We start from the raw sequence: 23,378 nt of genomic DNA, 5'->3' as shown, positions 1-23,378 counted from the left end.
GGGCGGAGGAGCGAGGGGAGGGGAGGGCCGGGGGAGGGGGGTTAAACCCGGCACTTACCAAGTTAAGCCATCCACCCACACCAAATAGGACACCGCGTCCCAAAGAAGGCTCCGTGCCCCCCTCGCCGGGGCAGGGCGCGACCGGGGAGGAGGAGGAGGAGGAAGAGGGGGCGGGTGGGAATAACGGGGATGGAAACGGGGATAAGGATAAAAAAACGGGGATAACCAGTGGGGATAATAACGGGGATAACACCGGGGGCGGCGGTGCGGGAGCGGCGGGGGGGGCTCCCCGCCGCCCCTCCGTGTGTAGGGGTGTGGGGGCGGCCATGGCGACCCCCGCTCGCCCCGGGGGGCGGGGGGCGACGCGCTTACCTGAGCCCCATGGAGGAGAGCGGGGTGTCGGAGCGGCCGGAGCGGTGGCTCCGTCGGTCACTCCGTGCCTCTCCTCCCGGGTGGGGAGGGGAAGGGGAAGGGGGGGAGAGGGGGGCGGAGGGCGGAGGAGGGGGGTGGTGTGGGGGGGGAGAACCCGGCGGAGGGGGGGGAAGAGTGGGGGGGGCGCCCGGGCGCGCTCCCGACGCTCCCTCGGGCGCGCGGGGCGCGAGCCCGCGGCGGGAGGAGGGGGGAGAGAGCTGGGAGGGGGGCGGAGCCGCGCGGCGCGTGCCGGCGCTGTCCCCGCCCACTCCCGCCCAGCGGCGGGCGGTGATTGGGCGGCGGTGGGGCTCTGAGCCCCGCCCAGCAGCCACGCCCCCCTCCCCTTGCGCCGGGGGAGCGGGGGCGCCGCCGGCGGCGCTGCCACTGCCGGACACCGGAAGTGAGGGAGGGCGGGGGCGCGCGGCGCGCAGGGCACGCCGGGACGGCGCGGGGGCCGCGGTGAGGCGGGGGCGAGGGGACCCCCGGAGCGCTCCCGCTGCCCCTTCCCATCCCGGCCCTCATCCCGCTCCCCATCCCGACCCTGCCCCCGCCACGGCCCTTCTGCGGCTCCACGGGCGTCCCCTGCCGCCGGCAGGTGCGCCCAACCCCGGGAGAGCCGGCTGTGCCCCCCCCCTCTTTCCCCCCGCGGGGCGCGTCCCCTCAGCCCCAACGGCTCGTGTGGGAGCGGGGCCGCCTCGGCACCTTGCAGGGGGGAAACCAAACCAAACCAAACCACACCACTTTTCCCTTCTTTTACGCGCTGAGGTGTATTTCACACAACGCCGCCCCGAAATAAAATCATATAAAATAATACAAAATCAAGTGCTGCCCCTGCGGCGCTCGGAGCCCCCCCCGACCCGTAATGGCCGGTGGCTGGGGAGGACGGAGATCACAGCGGATGGAGATGAGAGATCCGCGCTGGAGAAACCTCCCGGTGCGACAAAGGGCAGGGTTTTTTGCCCTTTTGACTGCCACGCTGAAGGATCTGACAGAAACTGCCCTATATTTTAAAGGACGGAGCTTAACAGGGCAGGATAGGTCTGGAGCGCGGAGGAGGTCGGCGCGTTGGCTGCGGCGAGCGGGGGAATCGCTCGTGTGCGGTCGCTGGGTTGTGAAAGCAGGAGCTGGTCCAGGCAGATAAAACGTTTACAAACTGTTTATCGGCATCTGCGTGCTGTGATTGCGCCCAAAATTGGGGAAATACGTGTCCGGCCAGCCGGGGCTGGCCGCTTGCATAGATAACTGGCTTAGGTGTGTAATCACAGTCATTTGCCCCGGGTAATTGCGTGACGAAGGTTTAAAAATTTCCTCCGTGGTTTCCTTTCCCTCGTCCTATATGTTTCCTTCATCTCTGGCTTTCAAGCAGGCAGACCTGCTGTTGGAACCTTTGTCTTGACTCCTATACCTACTCTTTATTCAAATCCGTTCCTGCAAGGTGCTTTTAATCTCCAGGATGTCCCCTCACAGAAAGTGTATTTTTCACTTTTTAATCTGTAATTTAAATAAACGGATGTTCCATCATGTGTTTTCCTTCCCCCTCCCCCCGTTTCCTCCCACGTACCCTAAATACCTTTAATTTTGAAAAGATCATGAATAAACCCGATTAATGAAAACAAAATGCCTTTTAACTTCAGCATGTTTTTAATTACCTCTTCATTTTACACTGCAACAGAGTCCAGGCAGCACCTTCCTAGAAAGAGTTCCATTAAAATGCAAATGAAGACTTTGCAGAAGTTGTTAATGCAACGAAGGACACAATTTCTTAGACTTGAGCAAGGCAGGATCGACACTGGGCGGGTGTTCCTGCTGCCACCTGCTCTCTCTGCACACACAGTCCTGTGTGTTCACCTTGTACACAAATTTTCCAGCCTCTGTCACCCGTGGGTGAGGAGCATCAGGACTAAAGAGCCAAAATCCCTTTTCCACCCTGAATGCTCCAGCTGGTTTTCATGTGAATCTGTCCCCCTCCACACCTTCAGGTATTAAATCCTTCTGTGCTTTAAGTCTGCCCTTTTTTTAGGCTGAAATGTGACGGTTGGAGGGGCTGATTGAAAATGGAGGTGTATCTTTATGCAAATCTGTCTATTTTGCATGACATCTGTGTCATACCTGGTTGCATGTATAAGCATTCCTGCCTTTCCTCACTCTTCTGTATTTGAGACCGAGATTCCCCCATTATCCCAAAGCTCTTTAGGTGCAAAGCATGTACATTCCCTTCCTCTCCTCATATCCAGGGTTTCTTCCCCAGGTCTTTGCTGGAAGAAAGCATTTCCTCCTGTGGTATTTATTTGTGTGTCAGGCTGGGCTGACTCCCCCGGAGCAGCAGCAGCTGCTGCCCGGGCACTGCCCTGGGGAATGCTCCCAAGAGGGGGAGGGTGGCAGCAGGCCCCGTTTCCCAGAGCTGTTCCACACAAAGGATTTCAGGAGACTTGAAAAGCTTTAATATTCTTTTGCCAATCCCCTCCCTCCTTTAATGAGAAGTTTGTATTGTATTTTAGGCAAATACTGCAATAGCTCAGCCTGCCCAGGGAAGAGAGGTGCTTTCCCCTCATGAAGAAGGAAAGGACGTGCATGGGAAAAAAAAAAAAAGAGAATAGGAAAAAAGAGGAGCTGGAGGAAAAATCGGAGTATTTAATATGATTTTTGGTGTGCAAAGCACCATAAGCAAGATGTACAAAGGAGACATTAAGGGTGTAACGATGCACCTCCTTGGAGAAATGTCAGGGGTTGCAGACCGTGTGTTTCCAGCCTGAGTCCACATCTCTTGCACGCCACCATACCACAGGTTTCACCCAGGCTGAGACTGGTGATATCACACCACTGATGGATTTTAGCCACTGGGAAAACAGGTAAAAGTCATATTCCTGTAGCACAAGAGTGCTTGGAATTGCTCTGAGCTTCCTTTTGCTCTGCAAAGGTCATGAGAGCTCTCAGACCACTGTCACAGCCGCGCTGACACCACGTGCCAATGCTCTGTGCCTAATCATGGTCACTGCCTGTGCAAATTTGCACACATGGACTTGCACACATGTTGTGGAATTCCACTGCATTTTTGGTGTCCTTGTGCCTCTGTGATTGCTCCCTGCGCAATCTCCGAGACCTCACTGGTGTGAATGGGTCAGCACCATCCTCCCGCTGTCCCCTGTGCCAGGGTAAGGTGGGAACAGACCAGGGAACAGCAGCAGAGGAGAGCTGGCTGTGTGCTGTGTGTCCCATTTGCAAAATCATGGGATTGTTTAAGTTGGAAAGACCTCCAAGATCATCAAGTCAAACCATCAACCCCAGCTCTACCAAACCCGCCACTAAACTGTGTCCCTGAGCACCACATCCACACTTTCAGGGATGGTGATTCCACCACTTCCCCAGCCAATATGGGCAAAGAAATTCCTGTCCAGAAATGCCAAATCGTCAGTAACACTGAAGCATTCTCATTGCAACTCCTCTCTCCAGCTCTGCTCTACCTATAGTCATTGCAGTTGTAGGAGATTCTACATTTGATAAATTAAAATTATTTCCCATGTTCACTTTTCATGTGGGCAGTTTGGGAACACATTGACAAAATCCAAATGGCCTAATTATTGGTTTTTTTCTACTAAAGTTTTGTGCTCTGAAATAGGGGTGCCAAAGTAATCCTGAGCAATCTGTGATCTGTGAGCTCTGCTCACAGAAATTCCCCTTTTGTTTCCATATTCTGTACATGGTAGACACAGCTCTCCATCACCAAATCCTGCGCCTCCCTGGGTGCAGCAGGAAGAAAGCTGTTTTGCAGAGCTCCGGTCCTGCCCTTCACAGCATCTCTGGATCTCTGAAAATCCCGGGACCATCAGCTTTGTGAACCGCATGGAGAGCAGCTGGCGGATGTTGGAGGAAAGGGTTAAAGGACCCACATTCCTGTCCCCACTGCTCTGACCAAAGGTCAGAGGTTCCTTAGGTGAAGGAAGGGAGGGAGGTGGTGCAGCCCTGACCAGGTCATTTGAGGAGTAAACCACATCTGAGGGGAGCTAATGAAGCAGTATTTGTCTCTCTCACAGGCTCATACTCCCAGTCTGTGCTGGGCAAGTCAGAATTCCTTCTCTAGTGGGAGTGAAGATGTCGATTGTATTTTTTCCATGATGTGTATTGAGGCATTTGCTAGGTTGTGGGAGTAAACACTTGGGGGAATTCTCCATGATCTAGCAAAGGCAAGTCACAAGCCTACTAAATATGGTGAGTGAAGATTACAAAAAAACCCCTGGAGAATAAACCTCCCTCTTTCCACCCCATCTCCCCACCACCCCCACCCCCACAGATTTGTTCTCATTATCATGGCTGTGTTTCACTGCTGGCTGGGTAAACCCTCTGCTGTTTGTGTGACTAAACACATTGTGCTGATTTAGTTTTGTTTTCTGCACCCAAGGGCAGTGCCGGGGTGGTCCTTCAAGGCCTCACCGCGCTCTGGGACGCACTGCACTGTCCTGCTGGAGCAAGCAGAGACACCAGATACTCAACGGGGGGGAACAGCAGGAAATGCTCTCAGGTCTGTAAATACTTGAGGGGGTGAGAGCTGATGGTCATGTACAAAATATTTGACCAGCCGCATCCCACTGACCTCCTTTGGTGCTGCTCTTGAAAGGGATTGGCCGGAGTCAGAAACAGTTGATCTTGAATGCTCCAAAAATACATTCCCTTTCAAAGCCTCTCAAGTGGAGAAGCATCCAGGCTGCCAAATCCAGTCCCCCATTCCCAACCTCTCGTGGCCTGGGTGAGCTCAGCTCCAGGGTATCTGCTTGGGTTCCCCCAAGGCTGTAGGTGATGGTAAGGATGAAGGGTGCTGGGCCCATGGCACAGAGGGCACAGGAGGGTGCAGCAAGCTCTGTTCCCACCTTCTCTTGGCTGCTCCATCCTCACTGTCCTTGACTTGCTGCCCTGGCTCTGTCTCATCCCTCCCCTGTTCTCTTCCCAAGAGTGGCCCAGCAGCAGCCAAATGCTGCTTCTTGAAGACCCCATTGGGAGCTCAGAGCCAACCTGGGGGCCCTCTAACTCCCACCCAGAAGCCTCAGGTCATTTGGGTGTTGGTCCAACCTCAAGCAGATCCCTGTGCCCTGACAAAGTCACCTGTAAAGTAAAGGATCTCTGCTTTCCTTTCTCTGAGCTTGGGTTCTTCCTGGAGTTGCTTCCTGCTGTATTTTACATTACAGTGTTTTGGTACTTCATCCCTTCCCAGGTTTCCTCCTTTCCCAGGTATGGACTGGGAGCAGCTCACCACTGTGCACATTAGACAGTGCTCTTTAACTGGATCTCCTTCTGCAGCTCCTCACTGACTGTCACCCCCATAGAAGAGGAAGATCCGGTGCCCGAGCCAGGCTTTCTCCTGGCACCCCCAGCACCACGTCGGCACATTCTGAATAAATTTTCATCCTTCCTCCTCTGCTATCACCATCCTTCACTCCTGCAACCTTTCCTGGACACTACCAGGGACTCACACCATTCCTTTAGAAACAGTAGATGCACCAGGGACATCCCTGTGGTCCGCATCCTTCAAAGTCTGATTTGGCTCTCAGTAAAGCTCAACCCTTTTTACTACAGCACCTCAAACTATTCAGCATTTAAGAGAGACTTCACTGAAATAAGCCCCTCTGTTTGAAAGGTTGGTTTTCTCCAGAACCCAACAAAATTGCAGGGCTGCACGCGAGGCCTTGGCTTCGTGCAATCCGTGTCAGCCGTGCGTGTCACGGAGCCGCGCTGGCAACAGGCAAAGGCAACAGTTAAAATATATATAGATATAACTCCTGGAGCCTGGGAAGTGTGGTCTGGGGTTTCAGCAGGCAATTGCTGGTTTGCCTAACGACTCAGGCCACAGCTGAGGTTTAGATGGGTTAAACACTGAGTCAGGTTTTGCTCTGGTTGATACGGAGCTTGGGCTGACATTCCACTCTGGGAGCATTAAGCCACCTCCTTTCCCGTCCCCCTCAGCTCAGAGGGGATGGAGAGCTTGTCTTCATTTTGCTTGTGCCCTGATGCTTCCTTGTGTTTTTACCTCCGGTGTCACGGATCTGCTCAGACAGCCCCAGTTTTGGGGTTCCCTGCAGGGCCATGCTGGAGCTTTTGCACAATATTTGCATTCATGTTAAATTACTTGTCTGGAGGAGGGATGAGGCTGTCAATAATTAATCTATATTTGGAACTATTCAAAGGCTGTTAATGGTATTTTGCATGACCACTGCCTTCTGTGAGCACCCACCTGGTTCCTGCACCCCTGGTTCCTGCCAGGGTCACGCTGGTGGCCGTGCATCCCACTGGGCAGTACCTTCCTGCTCTGATGCCCTCTCCTCCTGCCATTCCCAATGGGAAAGTGGCTCACTTAAGTGCAAAACCCCTCTTGTTGGTATAAATGTCACATTTACATGGTGGGTGTCCACCACGGGCGCTTCATGGTGGTCTCCATGCCCTTCCTGGCTTTCTCCCTGCTCACCCCAGCTTTTCCCAGGGAAGCTCAGCTGGCTGGTGCGACCCGTAGCTGAAATGCCGGTGCTGCCAAGCCCCAGGGAGGACTCGGCCGCTGTTCCCAGGCTTCAGCTCCCGCAGGATTTCCTATCTGGGCAGAGCCAGGGTCAGCAGGGAGGGGTCCGTCCAGGCACCCCGCAGCCCCCAGCCCTCGCCCTGCTGCAGGAAGCTCTGCCGGGTGCACGGGGTGGAGTGGGGAAAGGAGGGGAGAGGAGGAAAATGGGGAGTCATAGGGGGAGCTGCCAGATAAGGCTGGGCTGGAAACGTCAGGCGGATGCAGCTCCGGGCCGGGGCTCGGACCTGCGCCCCGGTCACTTCCCTCGTGCCGCCCAGCCAGAGCCGTCACAGGAGCCCAGGGATGAAATTACAGCCAGGGAGATCCAGCACCTGAGCTGGCTCAGGCAGCACGTGGCCAACAGGCAGCGGAAAATCCCTCCCGGAGCCAGCCTCTGCTGGGAAGATGTTTCCTCTTCTCGACTAGGCAGGACAAAACCCATCATCGCCTGGGGCCATGGCTGGGGGTGTCGGCCCAGAGGGGTGTGGGGTTCCAGTCTGGATGAGCCCTGGAGCCTGTCCCAGCCAGAGCTGTGCTGGTGGGGCCAGCACCCACACCCAGGCTCAGGGATGCTCCCAAGCAGAGACAGAACCATCACTGGCCCTGAAGCCCAGGAGAGCCCCTGCTTTCTGGGAAGTAGCACAGGGATGTGGGCAAAGAAGACAGATGCCTTCTTTGTTTTTTTTCCCCCTGAATTTATTAATTCCAACCCCCTCCAGAAATGTCTGTGCTCTTTTCAGCTCTTTCCTAAACCCAACCCACTCGTTTTTACTATCCCTCTGGGAGTTTGTTCCCTGTAATATATTATCTGCTCCTGCATTGTCACACCAAACCCTGAGCTCCAAATCCTGCTGGATCCAGCACTGGTTCAAGCAGCCCTGTTGTGCTTCCCCTCTGCCTTGCTCAGATCCCACTCTGTCCTTGCTTTTCCCAGAGGAGCCAGCACTGGAGCTGCTGATGTAACCTCCCCCAGCACCTGCAGCCACATCCTTGCACCATGCTCCTGCTTCTCCAACCTCCAAGGCTTTTTTTGGGTAAGGGGAGCAGAGCTGTCCCCCAGACATGGGCTCCTGGCCCCCACAGCATCATAAACCCCCCAGGTAGGGTGAAAACACTGTGGCCCTGAGCACCCCTGACATCCCACAGGCAGGGCTGGGAACTGAGGAGAGTTGAGGGGAGCTGGGGGGTCCTCCCCGTGCCAGATCAGAACCCCAAACCCCAACCCTGCTGTTTTCCCTGCCCAGGGTTGGCTCAACAAGCAGCAGAACAGTGTGGGTTTGATTTATTCTGCAGGGAGATCTTCACACCTTCCTTTGCTCTTTTTCTCGCCAGCCCCTCCGCCTTCCAGTGCGGCACCTTGGCGGGGGCAGTGCCCATCTGCTGGCAATTGCGGGGTCTTTTAAATGTTTTCCCTCCCTCTCTCTTCCTACTCCATCCTCTGCTCCTCCTCTGCTCACCCTTTGCTTTGTCCCTGCATTTATTGCTGGTGCAGCATGGGTATAGCTTAGCGGGATGAGGGAGGATGGAGAGATGCTGTGCCCGGTGCCGGTTGGGAATTGATCCTCCCAGCCTCCAGCGAGGACAGTTACACAAGGCAGAGCAGCTCCCAGCCTTGCACACGTGTGTGCAATCCCTGCTGTGCTGCCTGGGGGTGGAGGTGTCTCTCCTAAGGACAGGGATGGGGCAGCAGAGGCTGCGGGGTTAGCGGGGGTACAGCGCCTGCATCCGTGCAGATGCAGCGTGTTTATTCTCACCAGATAGTTTGATGGCTTTATCTGATCACAGGTTTTCCTGAGGAAGGAAGGGTGAGTCTGAGTCACTTGAAAATGGGGGCCCTTCATCTCTGGGTATGACTGGTGGGGCTGTGGATATCAGCAGAGCCCCGGGGCGAGACGCGCTCCCGGCGCTGGTGTCATTCCAGCTTCTTTCCGCTGTGCTGGGTGGGCAATGCCATGGTCAGCAATGGATGTGAATCCAACCTGAGCACCCATGAGTGGGGAGATGATGCGGTGTGGTGTTGGAGGAAGCAACCAGGACCCGATGCCATGGAGGGAAGAGAGAGATCATTTACTGTGTCTATGCTGTGCGAGGAGGGAGCTGCTGACATGGTGCCCCCGGTGCAGAAAACACCGCCACAAGCAAATTGAAAGCTGGAGATAAAATCTGGCAGCAATTGATAAATTCAAGAGACAGACAGGTTCATGCCCTCCTAGAAGAAAACCCAGATAATTAAACTCCCTTGTTCTGCTAATGCCTTCTGTGAGGGGCTGGGGAAACCAGCTGTGGGAGAGCCATGGCTGCTGCTCCTGGAGAGCTGGGAGGCAGAGGGGTGATGGGGGGCACTATCCAGGGGGAAGGGCAGCGAGTGGAAACAGCTCTGGCTCCTTGAAACCAGGGAGCTGGGCTGGGGGCTGCAGCAAACTGGAGCTGTCCTCTGCTGCTTGACCCACACACACACCAGCATCCTTCCCAGCTCTCTCTGTGCCTGAGAAAACAAATGGATTTTCCATAAAGTGCCCTCAGAGCACTCGCATTCGGTGTTTTGTGGAAACCAAGGGGTTTCAAGCCTTCCTGAGCCCAGCTAGGCTCTGGAGAGTGGAGTGGAGCAGGCGACACTGAGCTGCTGAATGCACACAGAGCCAGGCCCCTGGGGTCCAGAATTAATAGGACAGAGCAGGGGCTGTTCCCTACATGTTTTATTTATGGGAATCAGGCCAGTGAAGTTCCCTCAGCTCACCGAAATAGTCACATCGCCTCTGCTTTGCGCTGCCCACGGCCGTGACCTTGATAAATGGGTCACTGCCCGGCCCCCCCTGTGCACCCGGGAGGATGTTTTGCCCCACGGTTGGCTGGTTGGGCTCCCTCCCCAGACCCCAAAACTCAGCCTTGACCTGTCCGATGGTGCTCCTGCCACAGGCAGCCTGCCTGTGCTGCCTGGAGTGCTGGCTCTGCCCACAGCAGGAGCAAGCCGTGAGAAAGGACCCACGGGAACTCCACCAAAAATCCCCCAAACACTGACGGAGCTCCGGGCATCCCCCACTCCCCCTTTCCGAGAACGGCGCACATCAGGAGTCGTGTCCCCAGCACCAAGGTGACATTGGCCTCTCACCAAACTAAAGCCCCTGGGCAGTGGCTGATGGTGGAGATGGAGACCCCAAAACAGGAAGCAGAAGTGGGCCTCCACTTGGTTTCTGTATTTTTTTCTTAACCTCCATTTTTCAGCTGTCTCCTGATGCTGGGTCACAGGTGTGGCCTCACCACCACCCCCAGGGCCACCAGAGCATCTCTGGAGTGGTACCCAGGGGGGAGGGATGCTGATCCCAGGGTCAGATCGCTCTGGTGTGATTGCCAAAGGGCGTTATGGATGTCTGTGTTTGGTAACCATGGAGCAAGGTGGCTTTCCCAGGGCTGTCACTGAGTCAGTGGCGGAGCTGGGAGCAGTTCGGTTCCTCTCCCCACCCTCCAGCCCCAGCACAGCATCTCCCTCCCCACTTCCTTCCCTTGCTGATAATTAGCTGGGTTTTTTCTCCTGCAGCCGTCGGCTTTGCGGTTCCCAGTGATTTCTCCCAGCGTGGCATTTCCCCAGCTGGGTGCTGGGAGGGAGTCGTGAGCCCCACACCCACGCCAGCTCCCACCACGGGAAATGACCACGGGTGGCCCCAGGAGTGGGGAACTGGGGAGGCGTTTCCCGAAAATCTCATGGCCAGGAGCAGTCCAGGCCAAGGGACAGCAGTGCCCTTTGCAGGCAGGAAATCCTCCCCGGTGTTTCAAAGTCCAGGAGGTCCGTGGAGCATCTCAGCAGCTCCGAGCTCAGCCCAGGGCAGTGATGGTGGGTGCAGGTGGGGGACCCACGGTGCATCCTGCTCTGGTGGGGACCAGCAGCTGGAGGAGGCTGCACACCCACCCCCTGTTTGCTCTGAAAGAAGCTGCCAGTCCCCAAGGGTGTGTGGGGACGGGGCCATGTGGGGCCTGTCAAGGACCTTTGTGGGGTTGCCGCCAGCCGAGGCCAACAAAAGGCTCCAACCGCCCTTCCTGCTGCTTCCAAACCCACGGCCCCACCCTGACCCCGACCTCAGCTGCTCCAGGTCCTTCATGGCTCAGGATCCTGTGTGGTGCCAGGACCATGGGGCTTGGCTTGCTGGGGTGGCTGAGGCTGGAGCAGGGTGGCAGGATGCCATCAGCAATGACATTTTGTTAGTGGCCAACTCAGGCCACTTCCCCTGGCTCCAGTGTGGGGGTTTGCCATACAAACCTTTCTCCATCCCAAGGAGAGGTTTGCTGTCCTACTGCATACAAAAGGTTTTGCTCTTGGAAGGGCACAGACCTGGAAGCACTGCAGAGATGTGTGTCCACACAGAAGGGATTTCTCCTCTGCTCATCCTTCCCTGCTGCCTCCCCAGAGAGGTTTTACCCAGAGGTCCGTGTCCTCCGGCAGCATCTCAGGGGCTGGCAGTGAAATCAATAATAAAAATGATGCTCAGCTCCTGTACAGAGCATTACGTCTTCAAAGCCCTTTGCTGGCATAAACTCATTAACGGCGAGGAATCGAATTCCTCATCACACAAGTCCCAGGGATGCAGATCTGGGGGGCGATGGACCGGAACATATTTGTAATAAGAAATCGCTGCTATCAGTGGCCCTGTGCAGGAGGGCCCTGAGGAGCCGGCAGGAGCAGATGGAGAAGGGAGGGCTGTGGTGGAAATGGTGCCCAGGGTGGGCTGGCAGCATCCTGGCAGTGGAGATGCTTCCCCTCCTTGCGGCAGCCGGTGGTCCAGGATCAGGGAGCCGGTCTCCCGTGCTCCCCATGGCCCCCCTGGGGCTCCCAATGCAGAGGAAATGAGTCTGGCACCATCTCTGCATCTCCGCTTCCCTTTGGAGCATCCCACCCCTTCTGAGCCCCTTCATGCCATTCCCACTGGACCATCCCAGGCTGCTCCAGCCTGAACTGCCTACCCTGAAAGATTTGTTTAACACAAGTCAGGGAGAATGGAAAATTGGGGGTGTTCATCCTGAATGGACTGTGGGCCAGGGATGGAGTGGGCAGGGGGCTACGAGCAAGGAGGTTGGGGAGGTGAGTGGGGGGCTGCAATCCCCATCTGTGCTGAATGGCTCAGTGCTGCCGTACCGGCCCAGGCACAGTGGGGACCAGAGAGATGGTCCTGACCCCCCAGGATTTATCCCAGCTGGCTCCCAGCCTGGCCAGTCTCCTCCCAGCATGTCCCAGCTAGGACAGGGCCCTTGGGTCCCTCACCCCATCCGTCTTCTCCCCAGGATGGGACTCCCAGTGACTCCTGGCACCCACCACACTGCCTGCTCGGCCCATCCTGCCCAGGCAGGGGGTGCTCTGGTGGGACTTCATCCAGGGTGTCCCCCGGGACTTGGGGCGCACTCCCACCCACGGCCATGGCTTCATGCCCAGGGTTGGGTGGGGAACCACAGATCCTATTTCTGGTTTTCTGCCTGGGAGGTGCTCCAGGAGGGAGGACGGGAACACCCTGACCTGGTCCCCGAGGTCCTCGAGGTCTTGTGTCTGGAATAGGTTGAACACACCCGTGCCCAGGGGACGGCTGTGCTGGGAATGGGGAAGGGAGGGATGTTCTGCACCTCTTCACTTGCCCATCCCTCCTCCCTGCGGTCAGTACCCTCCCTGTCCCCATCCCTGTGCCGGTGCCTGGCTGAAGGAACCAAGGCCCTGCAGCACTGGGAGGCTCCTTGCTGCGGGGGCATGGAGGGATGCAGGGGCACAGAGGGATGCGGGGGCATGGAGGGATGCGGAGGCCGAGCTCATCCAGGGTTACCTTGGAAACAGCGCCCGAGCCACACATCCCTGTCACCACTGAGGGACTGAGCCACCGCAGTGGTGAGGCCAAACCCCACTCACCAGCTCGGGATGATGACAAGGATTTCAGGAATTGCACTCCCCATCCCACTTGACAACTGGTGCCAGACAGGGAGAGAGGTGGCTGCAAAGGGGGCTGCACCCTCCCCCAGGCAGGGGAAAATGCAGGGAGAAAAGCCCCCACAAGGGTGTCTGGTGGCCAATGTCCCTCCTGGCAGCTAGATCCCTCCCCAGCAGCCGGATCCCACCCTGGCAGATGGATCTGTCCCTGGCAGCCGGATCCCTCCTGCAGGACAGGCTCTCCCCGCAAAGATGGAGCTTTAAATAAATAACGAGTTGCCGACATCTCCTGGCTCTGCTGGCAGCACCACGCTGGGAGCACTCCCTGGCAGCCACCACACTCCAGAACACAACAGGAATGAGGACAGTGCTGCTGGAAGCTCGGCCTGGGGTGGAGTTGGTGCAGAGGATCTAGGGAAAGGGGCTAGGGGTGTCCTGAGGTGTCCCTGGCAGGGTCAGCACTGGCTGATGGCTCTCCCAACCCTCTCCTCAAAGCCTCCTGCGATGGATCATCACAGTCTTGCAGTGGGAATGCAATTTAACCACTGAGAGTTGGCTGAGGGAGAGACCCTTGGTGCTTCCCGGGGTGCTGGGATGGATGATGTGGGGATGCAGGCAGGATGCAGTGATGCACCAGTCAGGGTGTAGGAATGCAGGCAGGGCAAGACAGGGCAAGGGGATGTGACCCATCAGTTTTTCCTTGGTGGAAGATGCTTCCTTGCAAACTGGTTTGCAGGGTGGAGCGTTCCAGAAGGCACTGCCAGCTGGGGGAGGCAGGCCAGGCACAGGCAGAGCCCGCAGGCAGGGTTCAGGCAGAGGCCAGGCAGTGCAGGCAGCACGGGGAGGGAGCGGCCAACAAACCAGGGAGCCTGGCAGGGCAGCGCAGGCTGCAATTAGCCGAGGAGTGACAGCAGATCCTGCCTTAATTAGAGCCTCCATGCCCCACCAGTGGGCAGGGAACTGTGCCCATGGGCAGCACGTCCTGGCACCCCACGCTGCCCACACCCAGCACCCGGCACTCGGCATCGCCCGCCGGGCCCCGGTCAGGGTGTTGAGGGGACACTGGGGATGTGAGTGGGCAGGGGGTGGCGTGGCTGGGGTGGGGGCTGCCAGGGGGCAGCGGGGCCGGACTCTGCTCCGAAAGCAGCTGAGAGGAAGGAAGAAGCAGCTAAAATAAGCAGGTGGGTGGACAGGGAGGAAATGATAGTGAGGCTGATAACGAATGGGCTGGGGAAGGGGGACAAGAACCAAAAGGTCCCCAGGAAACGGGAACCGGTCCCTGGGTAGCAGAGGGAGGTCACGACGCAGCACAGAGGAGGCATCCTGGGGGAGGAGGAATTGAGGGAAACTGGGGGAACTGGTGGGTCTGTGCTCCAGGGTGGTGTGTGTGGGCAGGGAATGGGCAGGATCCTTCAGCAGCATGGGGAGTGCCAGTCAGGAGTGGGGTCAGTCCTGTCCCCCCATCCTGCTTTAGGCAGGAGGACAGCATCCTGGGCGTTGCAGCATTCCAGGGCTCCTGCAGCATCCCAGGCACTCTTACAGCGTCCCAGGGCTCTCACAGCATCCTAGGGCTTCCATGGCATCCTGGGGGAGGTGAAATCCTGGGGGATCCCACAGCATCCCACCTCCCCCTGTGTAATGCAGGTGGGGAGGATGGTGCTGTGGAGGGTGTGGGGACATGGGGCTGGGGTCAGGGCAAACCCAGGGGCTTGGGCAGAGGGGTCAGGGTGCTGTGGGCAGTCTGGGGGAGGCTGTAGCCCTGCTGTATAATCATGGAATGCTTTGGGTTTGACAGTAAAGTCATCTCATTCCAAATCCCTGCCATGGGCAGAGACACCTTCCACTAGACCAGGTTGCTCCAAGTCCTGTCCGACCTTGGCCATGGGGAGCAGGCGGAGGCAGTTGGCCGGAGCTGTGGCTGCTGTCCTGGGAGTTTCCACATGAACCACACACTGTTCGCATCTGAGCCTTCTCCCCGTCCAGGGCAGCCGCTGCCGGGGGTTATTTCCTGCCCTCCACGCTCTCCCCCCGCCGCCCCAGCCTGCCCCAGCCCGCCCCAGCCCGGCTGCTTCCTCTCGGCCGCCCCGGGGGCTTTCCATGCTGCCAGAAAATAAATCTCAGGCTATTTTTAACAGAGGGGAAAACGCCAAGGTCTCCTCCAGCCTGGGCTGCCGCGGCGCTGAGCACGGACGGGCACCCCCGGAGAGATGAAGGAGGGAGAGGAATGTGCGGGAAGGATGTGGGCAGGCAGGGCAGCATGACCCCGCTTTCATCTCCATGCCTTCCGGCTGGATTTTGGGGAAGGCAGAGAGGAGGGCGCTGGGAAGGGGGCACTGGCTGGGTGCTGTAGGACCCCTTTCCCCCCTTTGAAGCAGAGAGCAGCCCCCCCCATGCTCCCCCCCCAGACCAGCACCCATAAATATCACCCATCACCCATGAAGGGAGGGAGAGGGTGATGGGGGGAGTTACCCCACATGTACTTCCACTGTCCCATCTGAGAGGGATGGGGTGACCAGGAGCAACTGGAATGCAGTGGGACACACACCCACGCGGGGGGATGGCCACAGTGCCCACCCTGCTTCAGGTCAGTGCCAGCACCCCGTGGGAGCTGGGGACTCAGAGGGTCCCCTGGGGTCAGGGCTGGGACAGTTGCTGTTTTTAACCCCTGTAAGTGCCTTAGGGAGGCTGCGAGTGGGATCAGCTGGATAATGCTGGCGGGGGCAGAGGGGGGCTGTGGAACGGATAGAACTGATGATAACGGGGGGCACGGAGAGGTCCCCCCACCCTGCTGTGCCCCGAGGGCAGCTGTCCCCGCTACAGACTGGGACACTGCCATTCCCTACCAGCTGTCCCCACTGTCACTCCACACACATCTTTCTGGCTGCAGCGACATGATCCAGGTGACTCGCCCTCTCCTGGGACTCCAGGAGCTGAGGATTTATTCCTTGCACAGCTTCTGCTAAAATCTCTCCACCTGCGGGACTCTCACCAGCCCCTACACCCCCCACCCTCCCACTGGAGTGGGAGGAATTCTCCGCTCTCCTTCTCCCACCGGGAGATGTGCAAAGACCACAGCCAGCGGAAATGCGGGAAGAAAAGCAGGGAGAGAAAGAGGAGCCGTTTCCAAGCACTGGGTGGGAGGAGAGCAGAAAACAGGAGGCGGAGGTGAAAATGTCAAGCCAGCCTCCACTCCTCCCCACAGGACTGGCTGTGTGGGGACACGGTGCTCGCTGCTGGCTTTTGGTCCTTGTCCCTCTTCACCGAGAAACCTTTGCCTCCTGTCCCCAACGTGGTGGTGATGCCGGCGGCTGCCTCCCTGCCAGCACTGTGGCACGGCCATAGCTGCCAGCACCCAGGGCTCAGCCTGAGCCGGAGCTTTCAGGGAAAACCTGAGCACCACATTCCCAGCTCAGGTGCTGCTGAACACCTTTGATGCCACTTTCCTGTGACACGGAGTAGAAACCCCCAGGGCTGGCTGGGATCTGGGGGGCCTGGCCATGTCCCAGCATCACCTCAGGCTCAGGGTTTCCAGTGCCAGGGATCTGGGGCAGTGGGGGAGTCCCCATGCCGTGGGACACCCACAGAACTCTAAACTGGACTTCACCTTTACCTGCCCACATCCAGCCCACAGGGAAAACCCTGCTCTGTGCCATGGGACTGCCCAAAACATGCCTAGGGACTTCACAGAATCACAGAATGGCTTGGAAGGGACCTTAAAGCTCATCTTGTTCCAACCCCCTGCCATGGGCAGGGACACCTTCCACTAGACCAGGTTGCTCCAAGCCTCATCCAGCCTGACCTTGAACACTTCCAGGCAGCCATAGGTTCTCTGGGCAACCCATGCCAGGGCCTCACCACCCTCACAGGGAATAATTTCTTCTTAATATCCAATCTAACACCGTCCTCTGGCAGTGTGAAGACATTCCCCCTTGTCCTGTCACTCCAGGCCCTTGTCCAAAGTCCCTCTCCAGCTCTCTTGGAGCCCCTTTAGGTACTGGAAGGTGCTCTAAGGTCTTCCTGGAGCCTTCTCTTCCCCAAGCTGAACAGCCTCAACTCTCTCAGCCTCTCTCCATAGCAGAGGGGTTCCACTCCTTGGAGCATCTCCGTGACCTCCTCTGGTCTCACTCCAGGAGTTCCGTGTACTTGAGTTCCGTGATGTTGGGAGCCCCAGAGCTGGAGGCAGCACTGCAGGTGGGGTCTGATCAGAGTGGAGCAGGGGGGCAGAATCTCTCCTCTCCTGCCCATGGTGCTGGGGATGGAGCCCAGGACATGGTTGGTTTCTGGGCTGCCAGTGCCCACAGCTGGGGCATGTCCAGCTTCTCACCCACTGACACCCCTAAGTCCTTCTCTTCAGGGCTGCCCTCGATCCATTGTTTCCTCAACCTGTATTTGTGCTTGGGATTGCCCTGACCCAGGGCAGCACCTTGCACTTGTCCTTGTTGAACTTCATGAGGTTCACACAGGCCACCCTCTCCAGCCTGTCGAGGTCCCTCTGGGTGCCATCCCTTCCCTCCAGCATGTCATCTACATCACACAGCTTGTCCTGGGAAGGGGATAACCATGATTTGGGGGCCATTCTTACCATGGGACTTGCTGGGATCACCTGGGGGGGCCTGACCCTGCCACAGGGACGGTGCCGAGGGGCTCTGTCTGTGGCCAGATGGCTCTGAGCAGCCCTAAGCTCCCCGTAATGCCCCTAATTGTCCCCTGGCGGGGGAGCAGGCAGCTCGGCCCAGCTGGTGCCTGTGTCCCCCTGCAGCCACGGCTCTGGGACCTCTGACTATTTTTAATCCCAGGAAGCTATTTTTGAAGGGAGAGGCTATTTTCCCTGCCCGCGGCTAATCCCGTCTTGCTGTTCAACCTTACCCAGCTATTTGCCGGGGCCAGGCAATGGGCAGCTCCCTGCCCCGGGCAGTCTGCATCCAGAGGGATTGAGGGCAGGAGGGATTGGGTGGGAATTGCTGGCTAGGATAAGGTGGTCCTGCACCTTGTGCCCTGCTCTGCCGGGGCTGGGGCTGCTGGGCACCTGGTCTGGCTCTGGGCAAGGGCACCACAGTGCCACGGAGGGGGGACGTTTGGGGACACACACATTGACAGTTCCCCCCAGCCTGCCCCGTGGGAGCCAGGAAGGCCATCAGAGGATGGGGATGCCAGAGGTGACGGGGCCGCGTGTCCCCTGGGCATTACGGGGACCGCGGGGTCCTGGGAGCGCCGGCAAACTGGGACTGAACTGGAAGCAGGTGTTGGGCACGTCCCGGAGGGGAGGAAGGGAGAGGGTGCAGGGCCTGGGGGAGCGGGGTGCACATCTGGCAGCGGGGGGGTGGCAGGAAGCGTCGCGCTGGCTCGGCCCCCCCGTGCTCGGCTGCCTCGGGGTCCCGGAGGGCCGCGCCGCTGCCAGATGTTGTGCAGCTGTCTCCGGCGCTTCCTCTCCCCCCATGCCCTGCATCCTCCGGGAAGCTCTCCCCTGCGCTTCCTCGGCGGGGTGAGCGGGGGGAGACCCCCCCTCGACCCCCCACTCCTCCGGTCCCGGCTTCCTGAGCCGCCGGGTCTCTCTGCTCCCGCGTTCGGCTCTTTCACTCCCGGGCTCACCCCCCACATCTCCCCTCCCACTTCTCCCTGGCCCCTCGCTCCCTTTCTTCTCCTGCCAGCTGACCCCCAGCTCCCGATCCCCGGGGATCTCTCCCCTCTGCTGCCTCCCGATCCCAGGCTGCATCCTGCGCTCCAGCCTCCTGCCCTGGCTCAGAGCTCGCCCCGCTCCCAGGGCAGGGAAGGGCAGGAGGCAGCAGTGTCGGGCATCACATACTGCTTTTCTTCTCGTTTCTCTCAGCATTTCCCATTTTCTCGCAGCGCAGGGACTGGGCTGGGCCGGATCCTACCCAACGCCCAACCAGCCCCAGGATCATGGGCAGGGAAAAGCCAGGAGAGCCGCAGAGAGCGTGGCCGTGGGCTGCGGGAGCGGGGGCTGCGGATGCCGGGGAGATGCTCGTTGCCGGCAGCTCACACCGACTGCGGGGCGCAGATAGGATTCGGGGATTAGAGCAGCTTAGGGAACAGGGCTCTTCCAAGCGGCAGATGGTGCTGGATGGATCCCAGGGCAGGGTTAGCGGGGTGGGAAGCAGGTCCCGGAGCAGCCTTGGGCAGGGCAGCGGGAATCAGGCAGAAGGAGGAGGAGGGGTTTTGCCCAGCCCGTTTCCGGAGTGCGAGGGAGGGCTGGAGGGACGGATCCTTCCCCCGGCTCCCAGGAATGCCAGCTGACGCCCAGAGCCGGTCACAGCCGCAGCGGCAGTAGCGTGGATGTTGCACCCCATGTCCCCGGGAAGCATCCCAGTGTGTCCCAGACAGGCTGTAGGGCTCAAGGTCCCGGTTTTGGGACGTGGCTCTGTCACCCACTGGGTCCTTCAGCTGCCCATGTCCCTTGACCCCATGAGTGCACGTGTCCCCATGGGAGTGCAGGCTCCTGGGTGTGCACATCATTCCGGGGAGTGAGTGGAAAGCCCTGGGACAAGCAGCTCCACCCCACATCCCCACATGCCCCTGCATCCCCCTGGAGAGTTCTTGGCCACAGGGATGGGGTTCATGGGCCACAGGGTGCTGGAGTGGGACAATCCCTCCTTCCCCACAGTGCTGGTGGCTCCCTGGGCTCTGCTGCAACTGTGGAGATGAGCAACCTCACCCCAGCTGCTGCTGGGGGAATTCCCCGTGACGAGGGTGGAAACAAGATGTGACGAGGTGGGGACTGGAGAGAAACCCCACAGTCGGTGGCTCAGTGCAGGCACCTGGCACAGTGTGCCTGGGTGTCCCCAGGAGATGCTTTGGAGCTGAGAGCAGCCAAATGAGCCAGGATAATGAAGCAGAAATTTAGGGACCCATTTCCAGGCAGAAGGGTGTGATGAGAAGCTCCAGAACTGGCCTCAAGGAGAAGAGTCTGACTTGCTCCTGCTGGAATTGGTCTCATGGCTCCTGAAGGCATTTTGGGGTGGGAGCAGGGGGACTCCAGCTGCCAGCAGGGAAGCCCAGCCTTTGGCTGGGGAATCACCAATACTTTCCAGGAAAGAGAGGGACCTCGGCGGGAACCCCTTGGGCAGCCCATGGGTGTGTGGAGTTTTCTGTTCAGGGTAGGAAGGTGGGTATGGGGAACCCCAGGGGATGCTGTAACTCCAGCTCAGCCCAGGCTGCTCCATGGGATGCAGCCGTGTGGCCCGAGTGACTGCACCAAGCCCCCACACCGGCACGGGGATGGCAAGGTGGGTGGGGGATGTTGGGGTGGTCATGGCAATGAGCCAGGCATCTGCAGGGGATGCTCTGGACCCACACCTGGTGTCAGCCCTGGCAGCTGCGCCCACGTCCCCTCGGCTCATCCGCACTCGGGAGTCCCTGTACCTTCCCCAGCAGCCGCAGTGGCGTCTCAGAAAGAGGAAGTGTCACCACCGGCGTCCCCCCACCGGCATCTGGGGGCTATTTTGGGTCTGGAGAAAAGCGGAAGGCAGCACTGGGGGGGGGGGGCAGGGGGTGATGCCCCACAGCATCAGTGGTGGATGGGGAAAGAGGAACCTCCCACTCCCACCTGTGGGACTGGGAAAGAGGATTTGTCTCACCTGAAGTATAAAAGGGCTTTTTGGGGGCACACAAGGGGGGCTTGGGCAGCAGGGGATCCCCTGCTCCCAGCTCCTAACTCCTGCCTTTGTTTCCCGGGATGCAGGAGTGGGTGGGGGCTGGTGCACACACTGGTTTTTAATGCTGCTTTGTGCTCTTCAGTGTGTGCTCTGCCAGTGCCCAGGTAAATGCTATCCCGTGCAGCTGCTGGTGCAGCAGTGCAGCAGTGGCAGTTCCCCAAGGAAGGGTTGGGGATACAACCACCAGTGGGGGTTGACTCTGATGGGGAGATTTGGATGGACGGATGGAAGGAAGGAGGGACGGACAAATGAGTGGATGGATGGATGGACAGGACAGAAAGATAGATGCATGAATGGACAGATAGATGGACAGACAGGGTTCTGCTGCACACACACTCTGATGAAGGCCATCTAGCTGTGCTCTCTTCCCATTGCACCCCAGGGTGATGCTGCATCCCCCGTGTCAGCCCAGGCCAGGGCCGAGGGGTGGGACATGCCAGGGGTCCAATGGGAACGGGGTGGGGCACTGTCCTAGGGGGAACGGGCTGGCCGTGGGCCATCAGCGCTGCATCTGGGCACCCATCTGCAGAGCAGAGATATCCCCACCGCCCGCCCCTCCTGCACGGGGGATGCTCCGTTAGCGCCTGGGAATCGCGGAGGGCCAGGAAAAGGGCGATAGGGCTCTATCAGCCGGCGCAGGCTCGCTCCCCGCTCCCGCCGGGGCGGGTGCCGCTGGTGTATGGAGCAGGAGCCCAGAGCGGATCCGAAAGCTCCACTGGGCCCCTTCCAGCCGCAAGGAGGAGCGGCGGGGGAGCAGAGCCCAGTGGCTGTGCACGGGCAGGGAAATCTAGGTCAGGGCTTGCTTTAAAAGGGGGCACCGAGCCCAGATCGCGGCGGCTTCCAGCGAAGCCACGGAGCAGCAGCGCCTGCCCGAGCCCGGCGCGAACACCGGGAACGGGCAACTGAGGAATGTCGGTACTGGCTGGAGCATCCCCATCCCGGGAGCTGCGGCGCCGAGGGCGCCCACGGGTGCTGCTTCCCGTCTGCGTGGCCCTTCACGCAATTCCTTGCTTTGCTGGGAAACAGTTATTTGTAGCTTTGGCTCTGCCAGGGCTGGAAAACAACGTGGTGCCCGGGGACATGCGCGTTCCAGAGACACGGATACCCAGGCCCAGGGAGATGCCACTCACATCACAAATGAGACATCCCCCCGCCCACCAAAGTTGGCCCCTTCCCTCACCTCCGCCTCCACACGCCTGGAAGGGCATCAGCGAAGGGAACTGGCCCCAGGTCTGACATTTCAGCTTTCGCCAGCAAATGGCCAGAAAAAAAAACTCCCAACCGAGCGAAAATCCCGGTGGCAGCAAAAGGGGAACCGGGGGGACATGGAGGGTGAAGAACTGAGGCTGTCAGGTCGAGGAAACGCCTCTGTAGACATTTTGCCCCCAAATTACTGCCCAGCCCCAGCAGAGCCATAGCAAATCTTAAAGAAATGGACCTCCATAAAAAGAATTTTATTTTTTCCCCCTCTCCAAACGCATGATTGCTCTGCACTTCCCAACACCCTTCAAGGGCTTGGGATGGGGAATGATTAAGTTGGCAGCATGATGCATTTAATTAAAAGGCAGTGCCTGAAGGTAGAGGGAAATCAGCTGCTGGAGCAGTGGATCTTTGGAGGGCGATCCTGCGAGGCACAGCCTGATCCCTGGCTGTTCAGAGAGGCTGGACTTGGCAGTGGGCTTTGTGCCTGGCAGAGCTGGCAGAGGCCACAGCAGTCTCTGCAAGCTGCAGCCCTCCCGGCTCCTCCTGCCGCAGCCACCTCTCGGGGCCAGATTTTCAGGAATCTGGGCTCTGGTGAGCTCGGAAAAATCCAGACTTTTCACATGGGCTCAGCATTTGGCCATTCCCTGGGTTTCCACTGAGCTCAGCTTTGAAATGAGACATGCATTGAAGCTCCAAACTTCACAATAACCCCTCAAAAAATCCCCCCCAAAAAGTTGAGCTGTTAAAGGGCTCCCTGTCCTTCCCAGGCCAACCAGCCAAGCAGGCAGATGTTGGTCATGTGCTGTGCTCCAGGAAGGGCATTTCCAGCAGTGCTTGTGGGTGCAATCCCTCTGCTTGGGCGGCCGAGGTGCTGACGGGAAGGGCTCTGACAAATTCCATTTCCCCATCTATATTCGCTTCCCTTTTCATGCCTCATCCTGGGCAACTCAAAGAGACTGAAGGGAAAAGGCTCTGAAAATGAAACAAGACCTCAACCCTGCGGGGTTTCCAGGGAGGGAGGGGTTGCAAAACAAATGAAGTGGAGCAGCCCAGGGCTTCCCCGTGCCCAGATGCAGGTCTCAAACACAGGTGGAACCGCAGCTGCGCTGCCAGGGAGTTTGGGCTCCTGCTCCACTCCCAGTCCCTCCAAAGGGAATGTCACACGGGCTGAGCTGTGCCTGCAGCAGGGACAGGCCAGGTTCCCCCTCTCCTGCCACTGCTTCCCCTTCTGTGCTGCTGCAGGTGGCACCGGGGCAGGGGCAGGCAGGGCAGTCACCAGTACCCCCATGCCGGTGCTGCCCGGTGTTCCATGCCGGTGCTGCCCAGAGGTTCGGGCCGTGCCCGCTCTCCCGGTGACCCTGGTATCCCATGCTGGTGCTGCCCGGTGCCCTGGGCCGTGCCCGGTGATCTCGGTATCCCATGCTGGTGCTACCCGGTGTCCCGGGCCGTGCCCGGTGATCCCGGTGTCCCGGTATCCCATGCCGGTGCTGCCCGGTGTCCCGGGCCGTGCCCGGTGATCCCGGTGTCCCGGTATCCCATGCCGGTGCTGCCCGGTGCCCCGGGCCGTGCCCGGTGATCCCGGTGTCCCGGTATCCCATGCCGGTGCTGCCCGGTGCCCCGGGCCGTGCCCGGTGATCCCGGTGTCCCGGTATCC

The 23,378-nt window shown here is 58.9% G+C and overlaps 2 protein-coding genes across 4 annotated transcripts in view; one reads left to right on the top strand and one right to left on the bottom strand.

The window, feature by feature from the left end:
- The window catches only part of ZBTB46 (zinc finger and BTB domain containing 46), a 53,437-nt gene extending 53,008 nt beyond the window's left edge, over positions 1 to 429 (bottom strand). Inside the window, exon 1 of one of the 3 annotated variants that reach the window (XM_017833214.1) lies at positions 373 to 429. The gene's annotated coding sequence lies outside the window, so the exon portion shown is untranslated. Of the gene's footprint in view, positions 1 to 58; positions 311 to 372 lie in introns of those variants that run through there. The other 2 variants (XM_017833213.1, XM_017833216.1) reach the window with 2 other exon arrangements.
- Positions 430 to 23,033: 22,604 nt separating this feature from the next.
- TPD52L2 (tumor protein D52 like 2) overlaps positions 23,034 to 23,378 on the top strand; it is a 15,222-nt gene continuing 14,877 nt past the window's right edge. The window contains exon 1 of the mRNA XM_017833153.1: positions 23,034 to 23,085. Within this exon, the coding sequence (XP_017688642.1) occupies positions 23,034 to 23,085 (52 nt within the window). The remainder of the gene's footprint in view (positions 23,086 to 23,378) is intronic.

This window comes from Lepidothrix coronata, unplaced genomic scaffold (genome assembly GCF_001604755.1).
Source record: "Lepidothrix coronata isolate B3197 unplaced genomic scaffold, Lepidothrix_coronata-1.0 Scaffold212, whole genome shotgun sequence".
In the NCBI taxonomy this organism is placed as follows: domain Eukaryota; kingdom Metazoa; phylum Chordata; class Aves; order Passeriformes; family Pipridae; genus Lepidothrix; species Lepidothrix coronata.
Note: the sequence above shows the minus strand (reverse complement) of the source record. Positions and strands in the feature narration are given on the sequence as shown.